This window comes from Porites lutea, chromosome 8, assembly GCF_958299795.1.
Source record: "Porites lutea chromosome 8, jaPorLute2.1, whole genome shotgun sequence".
NCBI lineage: Eukaryota > Metazoa > Cnidaria > Anthozoa > Scleractinia > Poritidae > Porites > Porites lutea.
The window spans coordinates 26,521,925-26,541,924 of record NC_133208.1 but is presented as its reverse complement, the minus strand read 5'-3'; the positions used below and the strand labels follow the sequence as shown (position 1 = coordinate 26,541,924).

The 20,000-nt window shown below is 39.3% G+C and overlaps 2 protein-coding genes and 1 non-coding gene across 4 annotated transcripts in view; 1 reads left to right on the top strand and 2 right to left on the bottom strand.

Annotated features, from left to right (window-relative positions):
• The window catches only part of LOC140947116 (uncharacterized), a 21,250-nt gene extending 11,091 nt beyond the window's left edge, over positions 1–10,159 (bottom strand). Inside the window, exons 1-5 of one of the 2 annotated variants that reach the window (XM_073396198.1) lie at positions 10,089–10,159; positions 7,409–7,516; positions 6,432–6,621; positions 341–687; positions 1–67 (exon numbers count right to left, since the gene is read on the bottom strand). The exon at positions 1–67 is cut by the window's left edge and continues 169 nt beyond it. In XM_073396198.1, the coding sequence (XP_073252299.1) occupies positions 1–67; positions 341–687; positions 6,432–6,621; positions 7,409–7,516; positions 10,089–10,095 (719 nt within the window). In that variant the 5' untranslated portion in view covers positions 10,096–10,159. Of the gene's footprint in view, positions 68–340; positions 688–6,431; positions 6,947–7,408; positions 7,517–10,088 lie in introns of those variants that run through there. The other variant, XM_073396197.1, reaches the window with a different exon arrangement.
• On the top strand, positions 6,898–6,970 carry Trnat-ggu (transfer RNA threonine (anticodon GGU)). Its single transcript has one exon. It is a non-coding gene; the product is annotated as a tRNA-Thr (tRNA).
• A 168-nt stretch (positions 10,160–10,327) lies between the features above and the next one.
• Positions 10,328–18,405, bottom strand: LOC140945434 (uncharacterized). The gene is made up of 5 exons (XM_073394459.1): positions 18,269–18,405; positions 15,528–15,640; positions 10,828–11,442; positions 10,552–10,725; positions 10,328–10,396 (listed from the first exon to the last, which is right to left on the bottom strand). The coding sequence occupies exons 3-5, from the start codon at positions 11,395–11,397 to the stop codon at positions 10,328–10,330; spliced, it is 813 nt and encodes a 270-aa protein (XP_073250560.1). The 5' UTR covers positions 11,398–11,442; positions 15,528–15,640; positions 18,269–18,405.
• Positions 18,406–20,000: the final 1,595 nt, after the last annotated feature.

Here is a 20,000-nt window from a genome sequence, read left to right as displayed (position 1 = left end):
TCAGCTTGAGCAACGGGGAATAAAAGGTCTGGTACATCCTTGTGAGAAGGGCGCTCATCTTTGATATCTGTTACCGACAAAAAATACAAGTAAAATGTAACTATCATAATAATTATGCTCTCTTTTTTTTACTTCCTTTGCCATCTAAAAAAGACTGACGTTATAGAAATCAAGACTGGAAACCAGATTCAGAGCGCAATCGCAACTGCAACACTTGATATGAACACTATCTCAAAAAAAGAAAACAAGACGTACACCGCCTCCTGCTTAAGGAAACAGGATCTACCAAACGGTTATCTATAGTTGCTACGAATCTACTACATAGAGAACTTTTCAATACCTTGGCGACAGCGTAAGTTCTTGGTTCCACTCACGTCTTCCCATTCATTGGTCTCCTTGTTGATCTGCCGTTTTATCACCACTTCGTAGCCCCGTAGGTCCGGTGCACTGTGAGAAAGCGACAAAGTCACCATGGCACTGAATTTCAGGCGTTGGCCATCGTGCGAAGATAGTTCAATAACATTGCTGACAAGGGCCTCGTGTTCTTGTAGTGAAGGTGAGCAGACACTGGATTTCCATCTGTACACCGCTATTGACGTAGGCTCAGACACAGCATTTGGATGGATTATAAGATTGACAGCCCCTAGTTTGAGGGCCCAGCGGGTACCCTCACGGGTCACTATTTCTCTGCAATGAGTCAAAATTTTAATAGTCGGTTGTTTTCAAAACACAGCTTTCACTAGTTCAATGTTCGAGTAAAATCTACAATAAATGGAGAATATAATAAGTAAAGCTTATTGGGCGGATGGGAACAGAGACGGGACAATAATGTTTTTTTTTTTTTTCACGCAGTGCAGGGGTCAATGCTAGTCTTCATCTTTATGACGATTTCAAGACAAAAAAATCGTCGTACTAGAATATAAATATCATATAATGTTAACTATATTATTTAACAGCAACTCTTGGCTGCTTCTATCCTCCAAAATTAGGATGTCCTACCCTTAGCGTTGAGCAAAGAGTAGTAAAGGAGGGATGTTTTACGCCGTTTTTTTTGCGGAGGATTCTCATTAGAGTGCGGAGGAATACATTAACGCCAATGACGTCATAACCTTTTGTCTTGATCTCATGAATAAAATGCGCAGGAATCTCATTAACTTGCGGTGGAATCTCATTAAGTATATCCAGTTTGACGGGTTTATCAATGATGTCATGTTCTATTTTTATCTTGTGGCGGTCATGGTTGGTATAACCGGTTTGACAGGTTTTAGTTATTTTCGGAAGATGATGTCATATGTATTCCGGGGTACTATGATGTCATAGTTGTTTTGGTTGGTTGACCGGAATTAGAAAGACGCTCATTGGCTGTCTCGTTTGACGAAGCATTCTGGTTGGTTGCCGTATTTTTATTGTTTGAACGGCATAAAAGCCTGCTCACTGCCAAGCGCGTACTAATTTGGATTTCCTGCATACTAATTGTCTTCCTCCGTATATAATGAAGTGGATAGGTTTACTAATGAGCGTCACTCTACTACAATAGGAACAATAGGCTTGCCTAGACTTGCCCGGACTCTTTTAACCCTGATTGTAGAATCTATTCTATCTTCCAAATAAAAGCGCGCTCTCCGTTCAGCATTTTATTATTGTCACAAACTCCAGTAAATAATATTTTTTGAGCGGATTGCTTCCAAACATACTAGTCAACGGTCCGAAAACGGTACTCGACTTAAAACTATTCACCGTGACCAAAGATAAATATTTTTAAAACCATTGATTCTGTTTTGTCAATATAATTCAACCTTCAAACGTTTCTAGACTGTGGTATCGAGCGTTAACCATTAACAGGTTGGCCTTTTTCCTTTAAGACCTGTATCATACGAAACAAAACGAACGCAAGCGAACTGTATTTTATTATTCATCGCAAACTAATTTAATATACACTGAGCCAACATGAACGCTTGTCGCATAAATTATCCACGGGAATCAACTCAATTATATATAAACAATAGCGTGAATGCGCTTGGGTGAACATCTTAAAAGCTTTTATTTCTTCAAATCTTACAAAGCAAAAATACATTTATTGATAACAAAACCATCAAAGTGTTACAACAATAGATGAATAGACAGAGTTCCGGCTTAGTCTTCGGGAACAGTTTGTTTGACAAACAATCGATTGAGTAAGAATTTCCGCTTATCGATGGCAAGTTCTGTCGATTCCAGCCAGTCATATCCTTCACTGTCTTTGAGATCTTGGCGGGTTTCCATCACTTTTCGGAATGTCGGATCTTTCTTCATTGCATGCGTCCATTGTAAAAACTCTAAGAACACTTTTCTCAATTCCTTTCTATATACTGGAAGCAAAGCATTTTCAGCTTTAATGCGGGCCACTTCAGACGAGTCTCCGTTTTGTTCATACTCTTTGATCAGAGCTTCGAGCTGGGCTTCGTGGCGATTACAAACTTCATTTTGAATGCGTGACGAAGGATCTACATGCTCCTCCTCCTCCTCTCCGGAAGAGTCCATTTCTTCGCTAGATTGAGAACTTTGAGATGATTGTTCGCTTTCTTGTGATTTTTCAATATCGTCGTCATCATCTTCAAAATTTCCATATCCTTTTTGAAAGAAATGATTATAATTGCTGAACATTGTGATCCGAACTGCACGAGGTTTAAGAACTGACTGAATCAGAAACAGCGGCTTACTTCTTTTATAGCTATCGATAGAGGCACGGCTGCAAAGCACAACGGAACTCTATGAACTTTCATTGTACCCCTCCTGTACCCCTACTGTACCCCTCCTGTACCCCTCCTGTACCCTTCCTGTACCCCTACTGTACCCCTCCTGTACCCTTCCTGTACCCCTACTGTACCCCTCCTGTAACCCTCCTGTACCCTTCCTGTACCCCTACTGTACCCCTCCTGTACCCTTCCTGTATCCTTACTGTACCCTTCCTGTACCCCTCCTGTACCCGTACTGTACCCTTCCTGTACCCCTACTGTACCCTTCCTGTACCCCTCCTGTACCCCTGAATTCTCTTAAGCACTCCCCACCATTGTAAAATAACTATATATTAAATGATTCTGTTAACTGTGAGTCATTTTTCATAAGCAATCATGCCTCGAACGTTTTCTCGAATTTGTCCGCTATGTGGCAAACCTGGTGTGTCCAACTTGAGTTCTCATCTTGAAATTGTCCATCACTTAACCGGGCTAAGACGAACACGACTCTTAAAAGAAGCTAAGGTTTCTTGGGAATCAAAAAGAGAATATATTTCTACAAGCGTCGACTTACCTCGTTGTTCATCTAGTTCCACGAGAAAAATATGTGAACCAAGAAAAAGAAGAAGACCAGTAAACGAAACGCCGAAAACTTCTTCTACTGAGAAGAAGGTAAAGCTTTCCCATGATGTTTCCTTGGCAAACGAGCCTTATCCAGATTTTATGTTTCGCCATAAGTTCTCACTCCTTGTGGTTGGACCAAGTCAATCAGGGAAAACAGTTTTCGTAGAACAGATTCTAACGAGAGATCGTATTGTCTACGAAACCAACAAGCCCCGTCGCATTTTACGGTATTACAGTCAGTGGCAAGATAGATACGAAGCTTTGAAATCAGCGATCGGAAAGGACATTAAATTTTTTCGTGGCCTTCCCTCATTTCAAGAAGATCTGCGAGAAATTGACCCAAAATACAACAACGTTATCATCTTTGATGATCTAATGGCAGAAGCGATCGAAAGCCCCATCGTTTCTCGGTAGTTTACCCAAGGTCGCCATAGAAATGCCAGCGTCATACTGCTCCTTCAGAATATGTTCCCCAAGGGAAAATTTAACACCGATATCAGTCGGAATGCACAGTACATGGCTCTTTTCCGATCGGAAACAAATCGGAATTGTTGCTGAGCGTTTGTTTGATAAGAATCGCCAACGATTCATGACAGCTTATTATCATGAAACAGAGAGGCCTTACGGTTACATCTTTGTAGATAATAAACCGGACACGGCGGCAAATAAGCAAGTATTGAGTGACATTTTCGGCTCTTGTCGTCGATATCCGACTATTAACAGCTCCGCAAAATCGGTCGAAACCGTCAAAACGACCAGTTACAAGGAAAACATTGCCTGCGAAGCTAGATCAGCAGTAAAATCGCCTCCTGTGGTCAAATCTTCCCCGCCAATTGTAAAAAGGTCACGGCCATTTCCTTTTGATGCAGTCTGGTCTGAAGCAGCCTATCCCGTTGTACAAAATTATATGCAAGGAGCGCCCCGATGCCAAACCCTACCAAAAGACTTTGGGATCACGGAAATGTACCGCATTGCCAGACATCTTTATGATCCGTATCTTCCATCGTACTCGTATGGAAATTACTGGCCTGTGAAAATAAGACACTATTGCAATGGAAAATCGAAATGGATTTATTTACACAAGGACGATCCCAGCGTAAGATCTTTCCTAGAAAAGAACCAAACGAATGCTCGATAGACCAATAACAAATTAATTAAACGGTTGTCGATGCACTTTGCAGTGGAATATTTTATTTTTCAATGGACCTAACAATTGTGTATGAAACGGTAACTTATCATTTTGTTAGAGGACTTAAGCATGATTGTTTAATTTGCGAGAGCACAAAAAAGGCATGAGTCAGATGCAAATTACTACTGGTTAACAGAGCGTGTAACAAGACATCAAGATAAAGTAATTTTATAGAGAGAGCACTGTTTGCAATAGATTGAAATAAAGAGTTTGAGCTCCATTTTTTTGCGTCTGAGTTTTGTTTATAACCGGATTTTTAGTTAGGCAAGCGAACTTGTTTCCTTAGCAAAGCGATTGCAAGAGTAACATGCTGAACGGAGAGCGCGCTTTTATTTGGAAGATAGAATAGATTCTACAATCAGGGAGTTTGTGACAATAATAAAATGCTGAACGGAGAGCGCGCTTTTATTTGGAAGATAGAATAGATTCTACAATCAGGGTTAAAAGAGTCCGGGCAAGTCTAGGCAAGCCTATTGTTCCTATTGTAGTAGAGTGACGCTCATTAGTAAACCTATCCACTTCATTATATACGGAGGAAGACAATTAGTATGCAGGAAATCCAAATTAGTACGCGCTTGGCAGTGAGCAGGCTTTTATGCCGTTCAAACAATAAAAATACGGCAACCAACCAGAATGCTTCGTCAAACGAGACAGCCAATGAGCGTCTTTCTAATTCCGGTCAACCAACCAAAACAACTATGACATCATAGTACCCCGGAATACATATGACATCATCTTCCGAAAATAACTAAAACCTGTCAAACCGGTTATACCAACCATGACCGCCACAAGATAAAAATAGAACATGACATCATTGATAAACCCGTCAAACTGGATATACTTAATGAGATTCCACCGCAAGTTAATGAGATTCCTGCGCATTTTATTCATGAGATCAAGACAAAAGGTTATGACGACATTGGCGTTAATGTATTCCTCCGCACTCTAATGAGAATCCTCCGCAAAAAAACGGCGTAAAACATCCCTCCTATACTACTGCAAAGAAACTAAACAAAGTCTGTCGTTGTCGGATTTCAAACAATATGCTATTGAACCTTTAGAACCTTTAGCAAACTTTGACTGCAACGTTCAGTCGGATGCTCGTCTACGATGTATGATTATGCTTACTGTTACGGTGAGCGAAACACTTTTCCAAGGGGTATTCGATGCATGTGACTAATCAGATAATTGTTTTAAATAGAAAATTAAGCATTGTGAAAAGAACGTAATTGTAATCCTAATGGGTCTCGCACACGCTGGAAATTCAAAACGCCAGGTAAAATATAGACTTTTTGCCCTTTACGCCAAACTAATGTTGTAGATATAGAGTGCACACGGTGCACTCAACCCGTGCAAAAAATAAAAGACATTAAAAACATTAGGCCCCCTCCACATGTATCCAAGCCTGCGAGAGCAGACGTCTTTTTCGGTTCTTTGAAAAAAGCATCTTTTTTCGTGGAATTGACTACAGATAAAGCTCAGGCAGAATTAAGCACTAACTAAAACGCAACTTTTAAAATAACGCTCTCCGGAGAGGAAAGGTCGATTTCCTTCACTTTTGTGGAAGGATGAAAAAGGAAAACTATCGAAAACCAGACGTCAGGGTATTTGATCTCGCGCGGAACAAGAATGTTTCACTGCCACTTTCCTTTTCTTAACAATCGTAGCATATCTACGTCAATTTCTCTCTTTTTGGGTAAAATGTCCAAGCTTGTTATTTTGTGATTACGAGTTTATCGGTAGGGGTTCTTTTATCACCAGTTTCGAAAATCGAAGCGGTTAAACGAAAAAAACAGGTCGCCAAACAACGCCTCGGAGGTACCTTTACACAAATGAAATTTGTAAGTAACTTTTCACTGCTGTTGCCGCCATCAGATGTTCCAGTAAACTCAAACGGTACTTACCTTTTGATGACACTGCTTTCGTTGCAATAAGTATTGTCCTCAACTTCAGTTTCCTCTTCAGGCTCTACAACACCCTCTTCTTCAGTGCCTTTTAAAGGTAACACTGTCTCGACCACTTCTGTATCTTTGCCAGCATTTGAAAGCATTCCAGTTTCAGCAGTTTGTTCGAACGAAGCCGTACTCTTTCCTCCTTGCGGAACATAAGATGCAATAATAAGGCCAATTAGGATAAACCTGAAGATGTCTCTATGTCTACGTATACGGTATACCAAAAAGCTTTTTATGCCAACACAAGAAAACTGTTCTGTTTTATTAAAAGCGGAGTTCAACATCAATGGAACAAATAGCCTGCGTGCCGGGCAGACGTGTCCTATTTCCTTTGTTGTACGCGGAATATATGCTTCACATCATTTCACTCCTCACGGGAGATATGAACTCAACAAAATTCACCTCTCTCCCAATGTGTGGCTTCATAGCTCAATTGGTAGAGCAACGCACCGGTAACGCGGAGGTCACGGGTTCGAATCCCGTTGAAGCCCGCATTTTTTTTTTTTAGGCTTCTTCTTTCCAATTGCTTAAATTGGAAAATTTACTGCGATGATCATTCGTAATGGTAATCCTAACAAGTTTCGCACACGCTGGAAATTCAAAACGCCGGTTAAAATATAGACTTTTTGCCCTTTACGCAAAACTTGTTTTGTAGATATAGAGTGCACTCGGTGCACTCAACCCAAAAAATAAAAGACATTAAAAACATTAGGCCCCGTCCACTCGTATCCAAGCCTGCGAGAGCAGACACCTTTTTCAGCTCTTTAAAAAAGCATCTTTCGTGGAATTAGTCCTTCCGTCTACAGATGAACTCATATCAGAATATAAACACTCACTAAAACGCAACGGCTTGAAAATCGCTCTCCAGAGAGGGAAATTAGCATCGTCTTCAAGTTCAGTTTCATCTTCAGGCTCTACTACAACCTCACCTTTAGCGGCTTTCATAGGTAACACTGTCTTGACCACTTCTTCCTCTTCGCCAGCATTCCAAAACATTCCAGCGTCAGCTGTTTGTTTGAACGAAAGCATCCTCATTCCTACTTGCGGAACATAAGAAGCACTGATGATAAGACAAATCAGGATAAACCTGAAGGTGTCTGTATATCCACGGATACAGTATACCAGAAAGCTTTTTACGCCGACAAAAAAATCTATTCTGTTGTATTAAAAGCCGAATTCGACATCAATGGAACAAATAGCCTGCATGCCGGCAGACGTGTCCTATTTCCTTTAATGCACGCGGAAAAGTAATGTAGCGTGCACACTTGGTGCCCAAGTACGGTACTCGCTGGGCACTAATGTGAACACACTCTTTTTTCAAGAGTACCCACGCTAGAATTCGGACACGGTACCGGTGCCAGAGTACAAGGTCGACAACTTGTACTCGGGCACAAAAGTGGACACCGGGTCCCTGTGTGCACACAGTAGTTACTAGTTCTGTGACAGTCCACCGCTTTGTAATCGTTGCAAAGCTCACGTTTTTAATGGCGTCTGACAGGGAGAAATGGAGTAACTATGTACACAGTTGCATATCGGGTACTCACGGTACCCATGCCGTGGTTCCCGGCCGGTCACCAAGTTTGGACAGCCTCTCTGAGAAATGAAACAAAACGTTCGCATATCACCTTAAATGGTACAAATTTTGCTTGATCGGAATACTTTGGGTTTTTCGCTCTCGATACCTTTTAACGATTTCAAATGATATCAAGCGGAAAAATGGAAGCTTTGAAAAACTTCACTGAACATTGGCAAATACTTTTTCTCTCTAACGACTTAAATAACTGGGTCCAAGGGGGGTACTCCGCATTTCATTTGACGGGGATGATCGTAGGATTTTTTTGGGTTTGAAATTTTCGATTCCGGTATTTTTTTGTTAGGAAAATCTTGATTTACGTGGGGATTTTTTTGCGTATTCAAAACAATCTGAAGTTGTCATTCTGCATAATGTTATTGATGAAACAGAAGATGTTCTTGGGTGTCTCGAGTGTTGATGGCGAGAAGGCTTTCATTGATATTCGACATGGGATTTTTTCGGGGGGGGGGTTAATTTTTGTGCAGGGACTTTTTGCGTTTTGTTAGAAACCCAACGGATTTTTTTTCAGGGAGGGAAGGTTGATTTTTGTCCGCATTCGAGCATCTCTGTAACTTGAAATCCGGAGGCCCCCCTCCCCCTTAGACCAGGGTGCCACAGAAGAAGTCACTGAGAAGTTGTTACATTCAAAATAACTCAGCTTGTATCTGCTCACGTAAGGCAGTAAACCTAACTACAGTGGTAATTAGACATTCATACGGTACATCAGCCCGAAATTAGGAGTGGCTTTCATATGACGTTAAGAATTCCGCAAATCTCGTAGGCTGTTCTCCATCTAAAATCCTCCTCGATCTGCAAAATTCTTCATATTATACTCAACCTCTTTCAATAATCAGGAGCACCCAATGATTGTTTTCTGAAAAATATTTGTTTGGAGAAGCAAAAATTACCTAAAATTTTTTATAGCTTGAGGAAGGCTAAAAATTTCTTCACTCCATTCACTTACAATTTTCGAAGCGGCTTATACCTAATAAATTCCCTAACATTTTGTAAAGTTTAATTTTGCGCATTTCACCCCTCAGGTTAAGCTATTTTTCGTAGAAAAAGGGATCGAACCGAAAATTTTCGGATTCGAAAATATGATGGAGAGAGGAATTAGACAAATTCTTACTTTCGTAAAACTTAAAATTGCATCTGAAATAATACTGAAGCCCTCGAATTTCGAAAAGACTTAAGTTGCCCTAGGATGACCGAACAGATTCAAATTCTGTAGCGCCGATTGGAATTTATTTCTAAAGATCAAAGAGTACTCTGGATAGCCTAGAAAGTGTGTTCAATGTATGTAGGAGGAAACCGTCGTAGGGTGCCACTGAGTAATTACTAAGTAGCCCATTCGAAGCAGTCTCTTTTGCTGGAAAACATATTAGATCACGCTAAGTTATCTGGGGACAGTTATATCGGTAAATTAACCGCTAACCACACGAGACCTGCTTTTGAAAACCAATAATCGTTGTTCCGCTACTCGATAACAGACTGTAAAACTTAAAAAAATACAAGCTATTAAAAAGTTCTCACTTAACAACGCCCCAGTGACATTAAAAGAAAATCAACGGCGAAAAGCAACTGTAAAAACGTACTATTTTTCTCAAGTACACGTTTCAATTTGCTTGCAATGCTAAAAGGTATCGGGTAAAATATTTACATCTTGTTACAGCTTTGATCGAAAAAACCTTTGTTCAGAAATTAGAGAAATAATGTCTTTCCCTTCCTCTTGTAAACTGGGCAATAAACAGAGGTCATCAGTAGACGGAGGGGGGGGGGGGGGAGGGGGGCGGGGAGAATGTAGGAAAACTGATAACGTTTTTGTAGAGAAAAAGAATGACATTTCCTTATTAAGTAAAAATGATTTTTGCTTCATGTACTCATTTCAAATATTTACTTAGCTGAACAAAACTATTTTCAAGGAGTGTCCCAAAAAATTAAATTTCGGACGTTCCTCACTTATGCTCCGCGTAGTGAGAAATAACAAAAGTACCATTCTAGTAACTCAACGACAACTTCACCTTTAATAAACGTACCGGTCATTCCTTTTATCTTCGTCTCAAGAAAATGTTTTGCATCAGAAGTCAAAGGATTACCACTCACAGTCAGCCTCCTCAGCTCCTTTAAGTCACCAATCTCAGAAGGCAGTTCTGTAAGTTTGTTACCAGACAAGTAAAGCTCCTCAAGCTGGTTCAGCTTCTGTATACTGGTAGGTAAACTAACCAACTGGTTGTAACTCACATTCAGCCTCCTCAGCTTCTTTAAGTCACCAATCTCAGATGGCAATTCTGTAAGTTTGATCCCAATCAAAAGCAGCTGCTGAAGCCGTTTCAGCTTCTGTATACTGGTAGGTAAACCAACCAACTGGTTGATACTCACATCCAGCACCCTCAGCTCCTTTAAGTCACCAATCTCAGAAGGAAGTTCTGTAAGTTTGTTACCAGACAAGTACAGCTCCTCAAGCTGGTTCAGCTTCTGTATACTGGTAGGTAAACTAACCAACTGGTTGTTACTCACATTCAGACTCCACAGCTCCTTTAAGTCACCAATCTCAGATGGCAGTTCTGTAAGTTTGTTACCAGACAAGTGCAGCTCCTCAAGCTGGTTCAGCTTCTGTATACTGGTAGGTAAACTAACCAACTGGTTTTCACTCACATCCAGCCACCTCAGCTCCTTTAAGTCACCAATCTCAGATGGCAGTTCTGTAAGTTTGTTACCAGACAAGTGCTGCCCTTGAAGCTGGTTCAGCTTCTGTATACTAGTAGGTAAACTAACCAACTGGTTGTAACTCACATGCAGGCTCCTCAGCTCCTTTAAGTCACCAATCTCAGAAGGAAGTTCTGTAAGTTTGTTATCTCTCAAGTTCAGCTCCTCAAGCTGGTTCAGCTTCTGTATACTGGTAGGTAAACTAACCAACTGGTTGTTTGTCACATCCAGACTCCTCAGCTCCTTTAAGTCACCAATCTCAGAAGGCAGTTCTGTAAGTTTGTTAGCAGACAAGTGCAGCTCCTCAAGCCGGTTCAGCTTCTTTATACTGGTAGGTAAACTAACCAACTGGTTGAAACTCACATCCAGACTCCTCAGCTTCTTCAGGTCACCAATCTCAGAAGGCAGTTCTGTGAGTCTGTTTCTATGCAAGTGGAGTCTGACAAGATTTTTCAGCTTGTTAATACATGTTGATAATTCAGTCAGGTTATTGTCATCCAGCCTAAGTTCCTCCACTTCAGTTAGTTCAGTGACTGCATCAGGTATCCTGGAGAGTCCTTTTCTACTTAGATCCAAACTTACTACTCCACCTCTAACTTCAACATAAGTTTTTAATTTTGCACTCGAATAATCCTCCATGTTTCAAATTATTAAATAAAAGGATCCTTGTCGTTTCTTTGTAATCTAAAATGAAAATAATAAAAATAGTAATTAGCAAATAAACGTTATCATTGATCACCCCTGACAGCATATCTTTGCTGAACTTTAAAGAACAGAAAGGAAAAGAAATCTTACGGTTCAGAAAGTGTATATGCACGTAAATTTAACGTCTTTGCAAAACAACATTGTTCATCATTATAAAAATATTTCTCTGTTTCTGATTGGCTCAAGTCCCCTGGCCAACTCTTCACAGCCACCTGGCATTGACCAAGGGCCTATCTGCACTAGTGAAAAAGCTGTCTTAGACAAATTTTCTGTCATCACCAATGCTTTACAAATGCAGATGGTTTATCACGAATTTACAAATTTGGCCCCAGACCGCCAGTCACCGGATAATCTTCAAAGTCTTCAAAGGCAACAAAATCACACAAAAAAATGAAAACATGACTTTTTCTTCTTAATCATTTGTTGTAAAGCCATTATTCTTTCCATTAAGTTGACAGATGCGTCGGCCTGTTCCACATCTACATCTACATTTACTAAGTTGATAAAAACTTGTAATTCAATCAATTCAATTCAATTTTATTATTCAATTCAATTCAATTTTCAATTCAATTTTCCAATTCAATTCAATTCAATTTTATTATTTATACTTTATAAAATATTAACATTATATATAGTATTAAAGGTAAAATACACTATTAATAAAGTAGAAGAAGAAGGAAAAAAAAAAAAATTAATGGCTTGGGTAGAAGTGTACGGTGGTCAGAGGAGCTTAGCTTTCGAGCTAACCACTGCTATATTATGATTGGAAATACATAATAAACGTGCGCTTGGTGCCGTGGCAACTATGGACGATTATGCCAGCAGTCAGGTTATGTCAGACGGTCATATTACAATTGTTACCTTTGAGAGTTAACTAGAATTCGCTTATATTCTTTCCTGAACATGTGGTAGCTAAGTGTTTTTATCTTAGTAGGAATCTCTTCCCAAAAAAGGGAAACTTTTCTGCATGCAACAAAGGAAATAGGAGATGTGTGCACCCAGGTAACGTTGAAGTGGCCATGGTGGGTAACACAACTGCATCTATCTATAATTCATCTTTTAGGCATTTCCCAGTTATTAAGAAATAAACATTTTACTGAAAGCTTTCTGATTATAAGGTTATATCATATAATTTTCTGTTAATGTCTCCGTTCCTTCGCAATGCATGTTAAACGCAGTAACTAAATTATAAAAGCAAATAATGACAAGTTGGCATTAATGGGGAAGCACTGACTTGCACTAGGTTAGCCTGTGCGACTTCCGGCGATGGGGTGACCAAAGAAGCTCACTTATCTCCCCAGCACTACGAGCTGAATGCAATACAGCACGTGCTGGATCGGACAAGAGTATCGGTTTGCAGGCGATGTTAAACGGCAACGCGGCCAACAAGCTTGGGGGAAGTCGCTGCGCAGACTTAACCGCACCGCGCAGGAGTGTCCCTAGTTTATTTGATGGCATAGCACAAAACAAAGCCCAAACCTCATCTCCAAAGGGAGGGAGGGAGGGAAAATTTTTACAAGAATAATATACTGAGCGCTAACCTTGCTGAATAACAGAACCCAAGTGAACTCTGAACACTTGTTCTAGGCTTTTATATCTAGACAAACGTCTGCTGGCATAGCCAGTAGGAAAGGCGGTACTACAAGACAGATCAGCGTTGCACGTGCGAACTCTTAGCCATGAATAGTGCATTGAAAAAGTTGGCCAATGCTGTGGATCGTACTACCCTGCTAAAGACAACAAGGCCGTAAAGTTCTACGCTAGAATCAGGGGCGGATCTAGGGGGAGGGTGCAGGGGGTGCGCACCCCCCCCCCCCCCCCCTGAGATGACCTGCGGTTTTCTAATACAACTGGTATTCTGCAAAAAAAACCATGTGGTTTATTGGTGTTGAAGTAGAGCAAGAGACGAGTGCACCCCCTCCTAAAAAAAATCCTGGATCCGCCCCTGAGAACACAATGTATCTAAGAGCTTGCTGACCTTGGCACAACTGTTTTATTGAAAAAGAACCGCCATGAAAGAGTTACTGATAACTAGAGTCACATTCCATTAACTACATTTTACTGGCATGACAGTAAAATTGCTTCTTATCCTTTCTTAAAATGTTTGTTATTAATCTACCCACCAAGATCTGTGATAGGTAATGTACCTGAATTAGCTACATTTAATACTTTTGTTTTAAAAATAAACCTTTTATATTTATCCACTTAAAGCCTCCTTTACATTTTACAAGTTTCTGTTTCTCTTTTTTTAAAAGGCATTCCGTTTATTGGGTAACATCTATACCTGCAGGAGGTATAAATACAGCTAAGTTAATATCAACTTGCAAGAGGTTATATTAAAATATCTCAACTTCAACTTCAACTTTATTCATTCAATCTCAATTTACAATTTCACGATAGCTTCCACCTGCGTATAGGAGAGCCTAATCAAGGCGGGGGAAGAGACACACAAATTTAAAGAAAGGAAAGGAAAAAAGAAATGTTTTACAAACAGTACCAGCTGTCACAAAACGAAAACTATAGTATGTATTAAGCTAATTTAACTACAATATGATTTACACAGAGAATATAAGTTTAGTCATGTTCCTGAGCTAGTTAAATTTAAGTTGATGTATGATTTCGGTGATTTCAAGATAGTCATCAGATTTAGATAAAATTTCAAAGAGCTCATTGCTTATCTTTTTCCAAAAGTAGATTAACTTTTTGGCAAATCAAACACAACATCTTTGAATTATCTTGTAAATTAAAAAGAATAAATACAGCTGTCACCTTCCTTGAGCTTCCAAGGTTTTATATGATTCACTATTTTTACTTTTATTTCTGCCTCAAAACATTTATTTCTGGTTGCCAGTGGGACAGGAATAATTTAAACATGAAAGCTTCCTAGAGAGTTACCTTCTCTACAGAAATCTTGAAGCCTCAAATGAAGAAATTTTGTATTTGCTGTCAATTCTACAAATTATTCATTTCACTTTTTTTGGAAATTATCCACACAGCCTTACAGTGTTACTTAACTGTAATCGGAGCCACTTCAGACAAAGTTGATTAGATTACAGGGAAATAACAATAAATTCCAAGAAGGTTGGATGAGGGCCAATCAGCAGCTCATCATAAAAAAACAATAAGTTACTCAAACACAGAATTTAATTTTGATAGCAAAAAGTTTCACCAGACAATGTTTTCCTATTTAAAACTTTGCATTATTACCACACCCAGGAGACATATTTCTTTGACAAAAGCTGTTATTGTCATCTACCCGCAATTTCTTCGCTACTATTGCCACTCATTGCAATAACATGCCAGGCTGCAAGTAAAAAATATAACTATCGTTTATGTTTTTTGCCTCCATTCACACACTGTAACAGACCTCTCAGGAAACACATGCTCTCTTCAGCAGGTTCAGGTGAGGAAAACCATTATAATATCTGATTTAAGAGATGCTTGACAAATAATTAGGGAATTTAAGTGATAATATTGCCTTTATTTATTTATTTAGTTTTGACTTTTGTATATATAATAATCTCTTTTTATCTGACTGATTTATAATTAGGTGCTTCCTTGGTTGGGAATACTCTGTAGATGATGAGAAAAAACATGCAGTGTATGATGGAGGAGGTGCTGCATGCTTACTGGATGTCTGTAAAGATCTAGTATAATAGATTCCATGAAGAGAGTAGTGCGGTGCGGGAAGTGGAGGATGTTAGATGGAGTGGATTCCCTGGAGCAAGAAGAGACCATACAGGATACAAGAAATTAGAAGAACCAGTTTCCTTTTATTTTTATATACTGAACAAATGTGTTTTCTTTCTTGCATAACAGGTCTGACTTAGACTTGTTTACATTTAAAAACTTTGCACATTGACTTTGATTAAAAGAAACGGTTTGTTATCAATAAAATTTTCTTACACTGGTGTTTTTCTTTGACTTCTTCTTTAACTTTTTGGTCTCTTCTAGAATTTGGTTAGCCAAGCAGTCTAGCTGCCCTGCCTTTAGTTGCCAGTTGGGCAGCTACCCACTTGGCCTCTGTTACTGTGTTTTTAATTTCTTTTGCTTTTTCTTTTAACCTTTCTTCTTTTCCTTTCAACTCTTTCTCTTCTCTTTCAATTTCCTTTCTCCTCTCCTCAATCTCAGTGACTGCCAGTCAGCTCCTTACTTCTATTTCTTCTTCCAGGGATAGCTGTAAAAATGAGTAACCCACCTATAATAATCTGTCTATTATTGTTAACTTATCTTACCCCTGTCTCTGCGATAATAAAATATGATGAGCTCATCCTTTAAAACAAAAAGTATCCTATCTCAACAAACTGCTGAAAGCCTTGTTTCATCAGGTATGGGGAGGGGAGGTGAGGTAGGGTAAACGCAAATAAAAATAGCCATAGGGGAATGGGGCGGGTTTCGGAGAAAAGGCCTGTTTCCATACGTGTTGACGTCATTATGGTACCATTCAGCTGAGCCCTATGTGCCTTTTGTTATTTTAAGATGCATTTGCTTTCCCAGAAAACCATGAGATTGGGAGTCTTGCCCTATCAGCACTTGGCTGGTGTCACCAGGGGACTTCTGTAAATTATATAAATGAGTTACAGTACTTTCTCCTTTCATTTTTGTTTGTATAAAGCTTGTTTAACTCATTTGATATCTTAAAATTTGAGGTACAATCTAGGTTTAATTAATTGCTCCGCACAAATAAAGATATTTATTACATCCACTTTGAAATCACTGGCTATCCGTGCAATCTGATTGGCTCTCAGCAGTGTGATTTATTCCTAAATCGCACCATTTTTTGCGCTAAATCGCATCTGTTCCAAATCGCGTCATTCATGTTCTAAATCACATCATTTCTGTTTTAAATCGCACCATTTTTGTTCTATATATTGCATCATTTCTGTTTCGAATACAAAATGAGATGTAAAAGCCTTTTTGTTTCGGCTTTTTAACAAACCGGCTACTCGATCAATAAAATATTAGTAATGACTAAATTCTGCAATTTCAAAATGGATGTAATAAAGTGGTAATTGAACTTCGTGTCGTGCAATTTTGGTCTGAAATCATACTTGTGATTTCAAATCAAACTCGCGCTGCGCACTCGTTCGATTTTGAAATCACGCGTATGATTTCAGACCAAATTGCACTCCACTTAGTTTTATTACCATTATTAATGCAAATGTATATCATCATATCTCTGGAAGTATTCCTCATACAGACCTGCCACCCTCTGATAAAGGAAAATCTGTAGACTCATGAAAAAAAATTGGGAGATTCTACAAAAAGTATTGAGATTCTATTTTTTCCCGATCAAAATTAAACGGCCCCTTTTCCATTAGGGGAATCAAGGTTAACAGTTACTGTTAACTTTGCTTTAGTGTGGTCCCTTTTGTAACAAATTAGATGCTGCTTTTTCTTTGATGACTTTAAGAGACCAGAAAATAGGTTATCACTGCATGACGAAACATACAGCAGAGTCATTTCTTTGGGCTAAGATAACTTCCTGGCTGAAATAGTCAAAGCTTATCCAGGTACAAGAATTTCGCCACAAAATTTATGTTTTATTCAACAAGGTAATATTTCAATTTAGAATATTTCCCAGAAAACCATGAGATTAGGAGTCTTGTCGTGAGACCGTGAGAAAAGTTAAGAAATCGTGAGACTCACGGCAGAATTGTGAGAGTTGGCAGGTCTGCCTCATATGACAATTTCTATTGAAACCTGTATGTAGTAGGAAGAAACTTTGTATCAAGTGGGCACTACAGCATTCTCTGAGGTGTCTGCTTAAATTATACAAGTTTCACTGTACATGTTTGACTCCATTTGCACTAACTATTGATATGGAACAATATGAAATTGCTTCATGCATAACAGATGTACATGTTTGGAGCTGTATGTAAATCTTATTAATTTTTTTTGCTATTTATGGAAACTTAAAGTAAGCTTATAGGTATTACAGAGAAATATCCTTTGCTTCAACAAGATGGTACAACCTTCAAGTGTTAAAAATATATATATTCCTGGTGTAATTATTATAGATACATAGTGTTGAGGGAAGTCTTTGGTTTCCTTTTTCTTAACACCGAAAAATAATGGACTTACATTGTGCCGGGGTAACCGAGTCGAGGTCATCTGTTTATATCAACATTAAGCGCACTCGAATGGACTGATCATTTTTACTGCTAATTTCTCCCATTAAACATCAAGGACAATGTTTTCCACTATTGCTGACCAACCTTCTGCCAAGTTTCGAATTTCCAATCCAAACCGATTTTCTAAAACATGCGATGTTAATATGCGATCATGCAAATTTCTGCGACAAATATTCCACTTGAAAAAATTGGCTTAAACTGTTTACGAGGTAATTATCAACAGAATATAATACAATTAACTCTCCTTCTCGGAAAGAGCTGTTGCAACTATACTTTCCCTCTATCAGAAACTACTTTAAAATTTACTTATCCCGAAAATACAGCTTGAATAGGTGATACTATTGGCATTATTGGAGATAACAGCAAAGTAATGAATACAATTGCATCAGTTCTCCCTCTACCCTAGCGGCTACGCTGGCATACTCGAATGGACTGATCATTTTTTCTGCTAGTTTATCTCAATTAACTTCAGAGACAATGATTTCCAATAGAAGTAACCTACCCTTATGTCAAGTTTCGATGTTCAACACCTCACCGATTTCGAGAAAATGCGATATTACTGAGCGAACATGCAAACTTTTGCGGCACATTATTGCACTCGAGGAAATTGACCGAAACTGTTTACAGCTCTCATACGCGTTATTTTTCGGATTAATACACAATACACTCACCTTCTCGGAAAGAGATGTTGGAACTGCACTATCCTACCGTGACAAAAACCATTTTGGAGCGTCAATATTCAGGAAAACCAACTTCAAAAGTAGCATTTGGAAACGGCAACGGCGCCATTTTCGAAAACTCCTCGAAGTTGCGCGCTTCTCTCTTCGTAACGTCACGATGGCCAAGATCGTCGGGACAAACAAACTACCAAGTTCACCCCCCCCGCCCCGTCCCTTATAAAGCTTATACACTACGGGGATGTGCCGCTGGACAGGATATGGTTTATCACCTCTCTGTCCCAAAGGGTATATGATTTCGTGAGAGTTTGTCAACAGGGTATTTCCTGCATGATTGATTTGATTTGCGGGATGAATTTTGTTTGTTCTCCAAGTACACAAAAGTAATGACTGTAATGTACCATGCTCTCTTACAATTGCCAATAAATGGCCTAAAACAAGACTGTGTTCGTTTTGTCCTTTGTCCTAACTTGAGGCTAATAAAATTGAGGGTGTTGTCGTAAACAGGGTATGTATTTTAGGAAGTTTTGTCCTAAACAGGGATAGCGTCAAACCTTCAGCGGCTCACCTATACCCTAATATTGGTCGATTACCCACCCACGGGTTTGCTGTTTTAGTAACTACGGTGATCGCCCCGATACTGCCTTAATTTTTCGTCCTTTAAACTCGGTTCCCGGCAAAATGGAAACAACTCTTTACGGCTGTAAGTCTCCGGCCAAAGCCCAGAATAAGCTGTGTGATGTGTCCGTTTAAACTGGGGCCAAATTACAGCCACAGTATTAAATAACTGAAAGAGTACTGATCAGAGAACACAAACGTCATGCTGGCAAAGTACTAAGAGGGGGACAACAAAATTAAAAGAAAGAGTTTACCTAATTCTAATGACAATTTCCTTTCCGTTCAAGGCCCGACTGGTTTGCTTGCTGTCCAGCTACTGAGTTGTTTTTATAATATTAAATAGCAACAAGACCATAACGACAAACAACCCTGATTGAGTGGTGCAGGAATTGAACTCTCAGTTGAAGACCTGGATCAGTAAATTAACAACATTAGTGCAAGATATAAAGACGGCAAACTAATCCTTACGGCAAAGCGACAAAATAACAAAACGAAATATATTTCGACAAATTTGCCCGATACTTCAGTTTGTAAAACAAACCTTCTTCAGGAGCTAAAAGAAAAATAAAAATGAAACTGAAAGATCTTTACAAATAAAGATTTGAAGTAGGTGACGAGGGAGGTTATATCGTATATTATCAAGCTTCGTCTCCTCGATTCATTCCTTGAGGAAACAATATTTTCCCTTTGTTTATCAAGTGTGCTGAATAAGTCACGTTTGCTGCGTATGAGTCAGTCAAGTGTAATGAGGCGAAAACGGTTGATTCAATGTCCAGGTTGATTGGAATGCAATGAGAGGGTCCTCAATAGGTTTTACGAGATTCGCGATTTCCCTTATTTGAAGCTCGGGATTCGGGAATTAAGAGCAAAATCGAGGCGAGATTCGGGATTGAAAGTATGTGGGCGAGTTAGAATGCCCGAAATGACCCTCGGGATTACACGAAATTTTAAGTCGGGATTACGGGATTGAAGGACCCTATTGGGGACCCTCCAATGAGGCGAGAGTGGCATCGTTGAGTGTTATCCTATGAAGGTGACCTTCATTCGTACATTGTACCTAGCGTCACAATAAAACCCTGTCGAGTGTTATCCTTTCTTATCACATGTA

Coding starts and splice junctions, on each gene's coding strand:
- LOC140945434 (XM_073394459.1), bottom strand. CDS start 11,397: ATGGAGGATTATTCGAGTGCAAAATTAAAAACTTATGTTGAAGTTAGA. Junction 10,726..10,827: donor ATGTGAGTTACAACCAGTTG/GTTAGTTTACCT, acceptor GGTGACTTAAAG/GAGCTGAGGTGGCTGGATGT. Junction 10,397..10,551: donor ATGTGAGTAACAACCAGTTG/GTTAGTTTACCT, acceptor TTTACCTACCAG/TATACAGAAGCTGAAACGGC.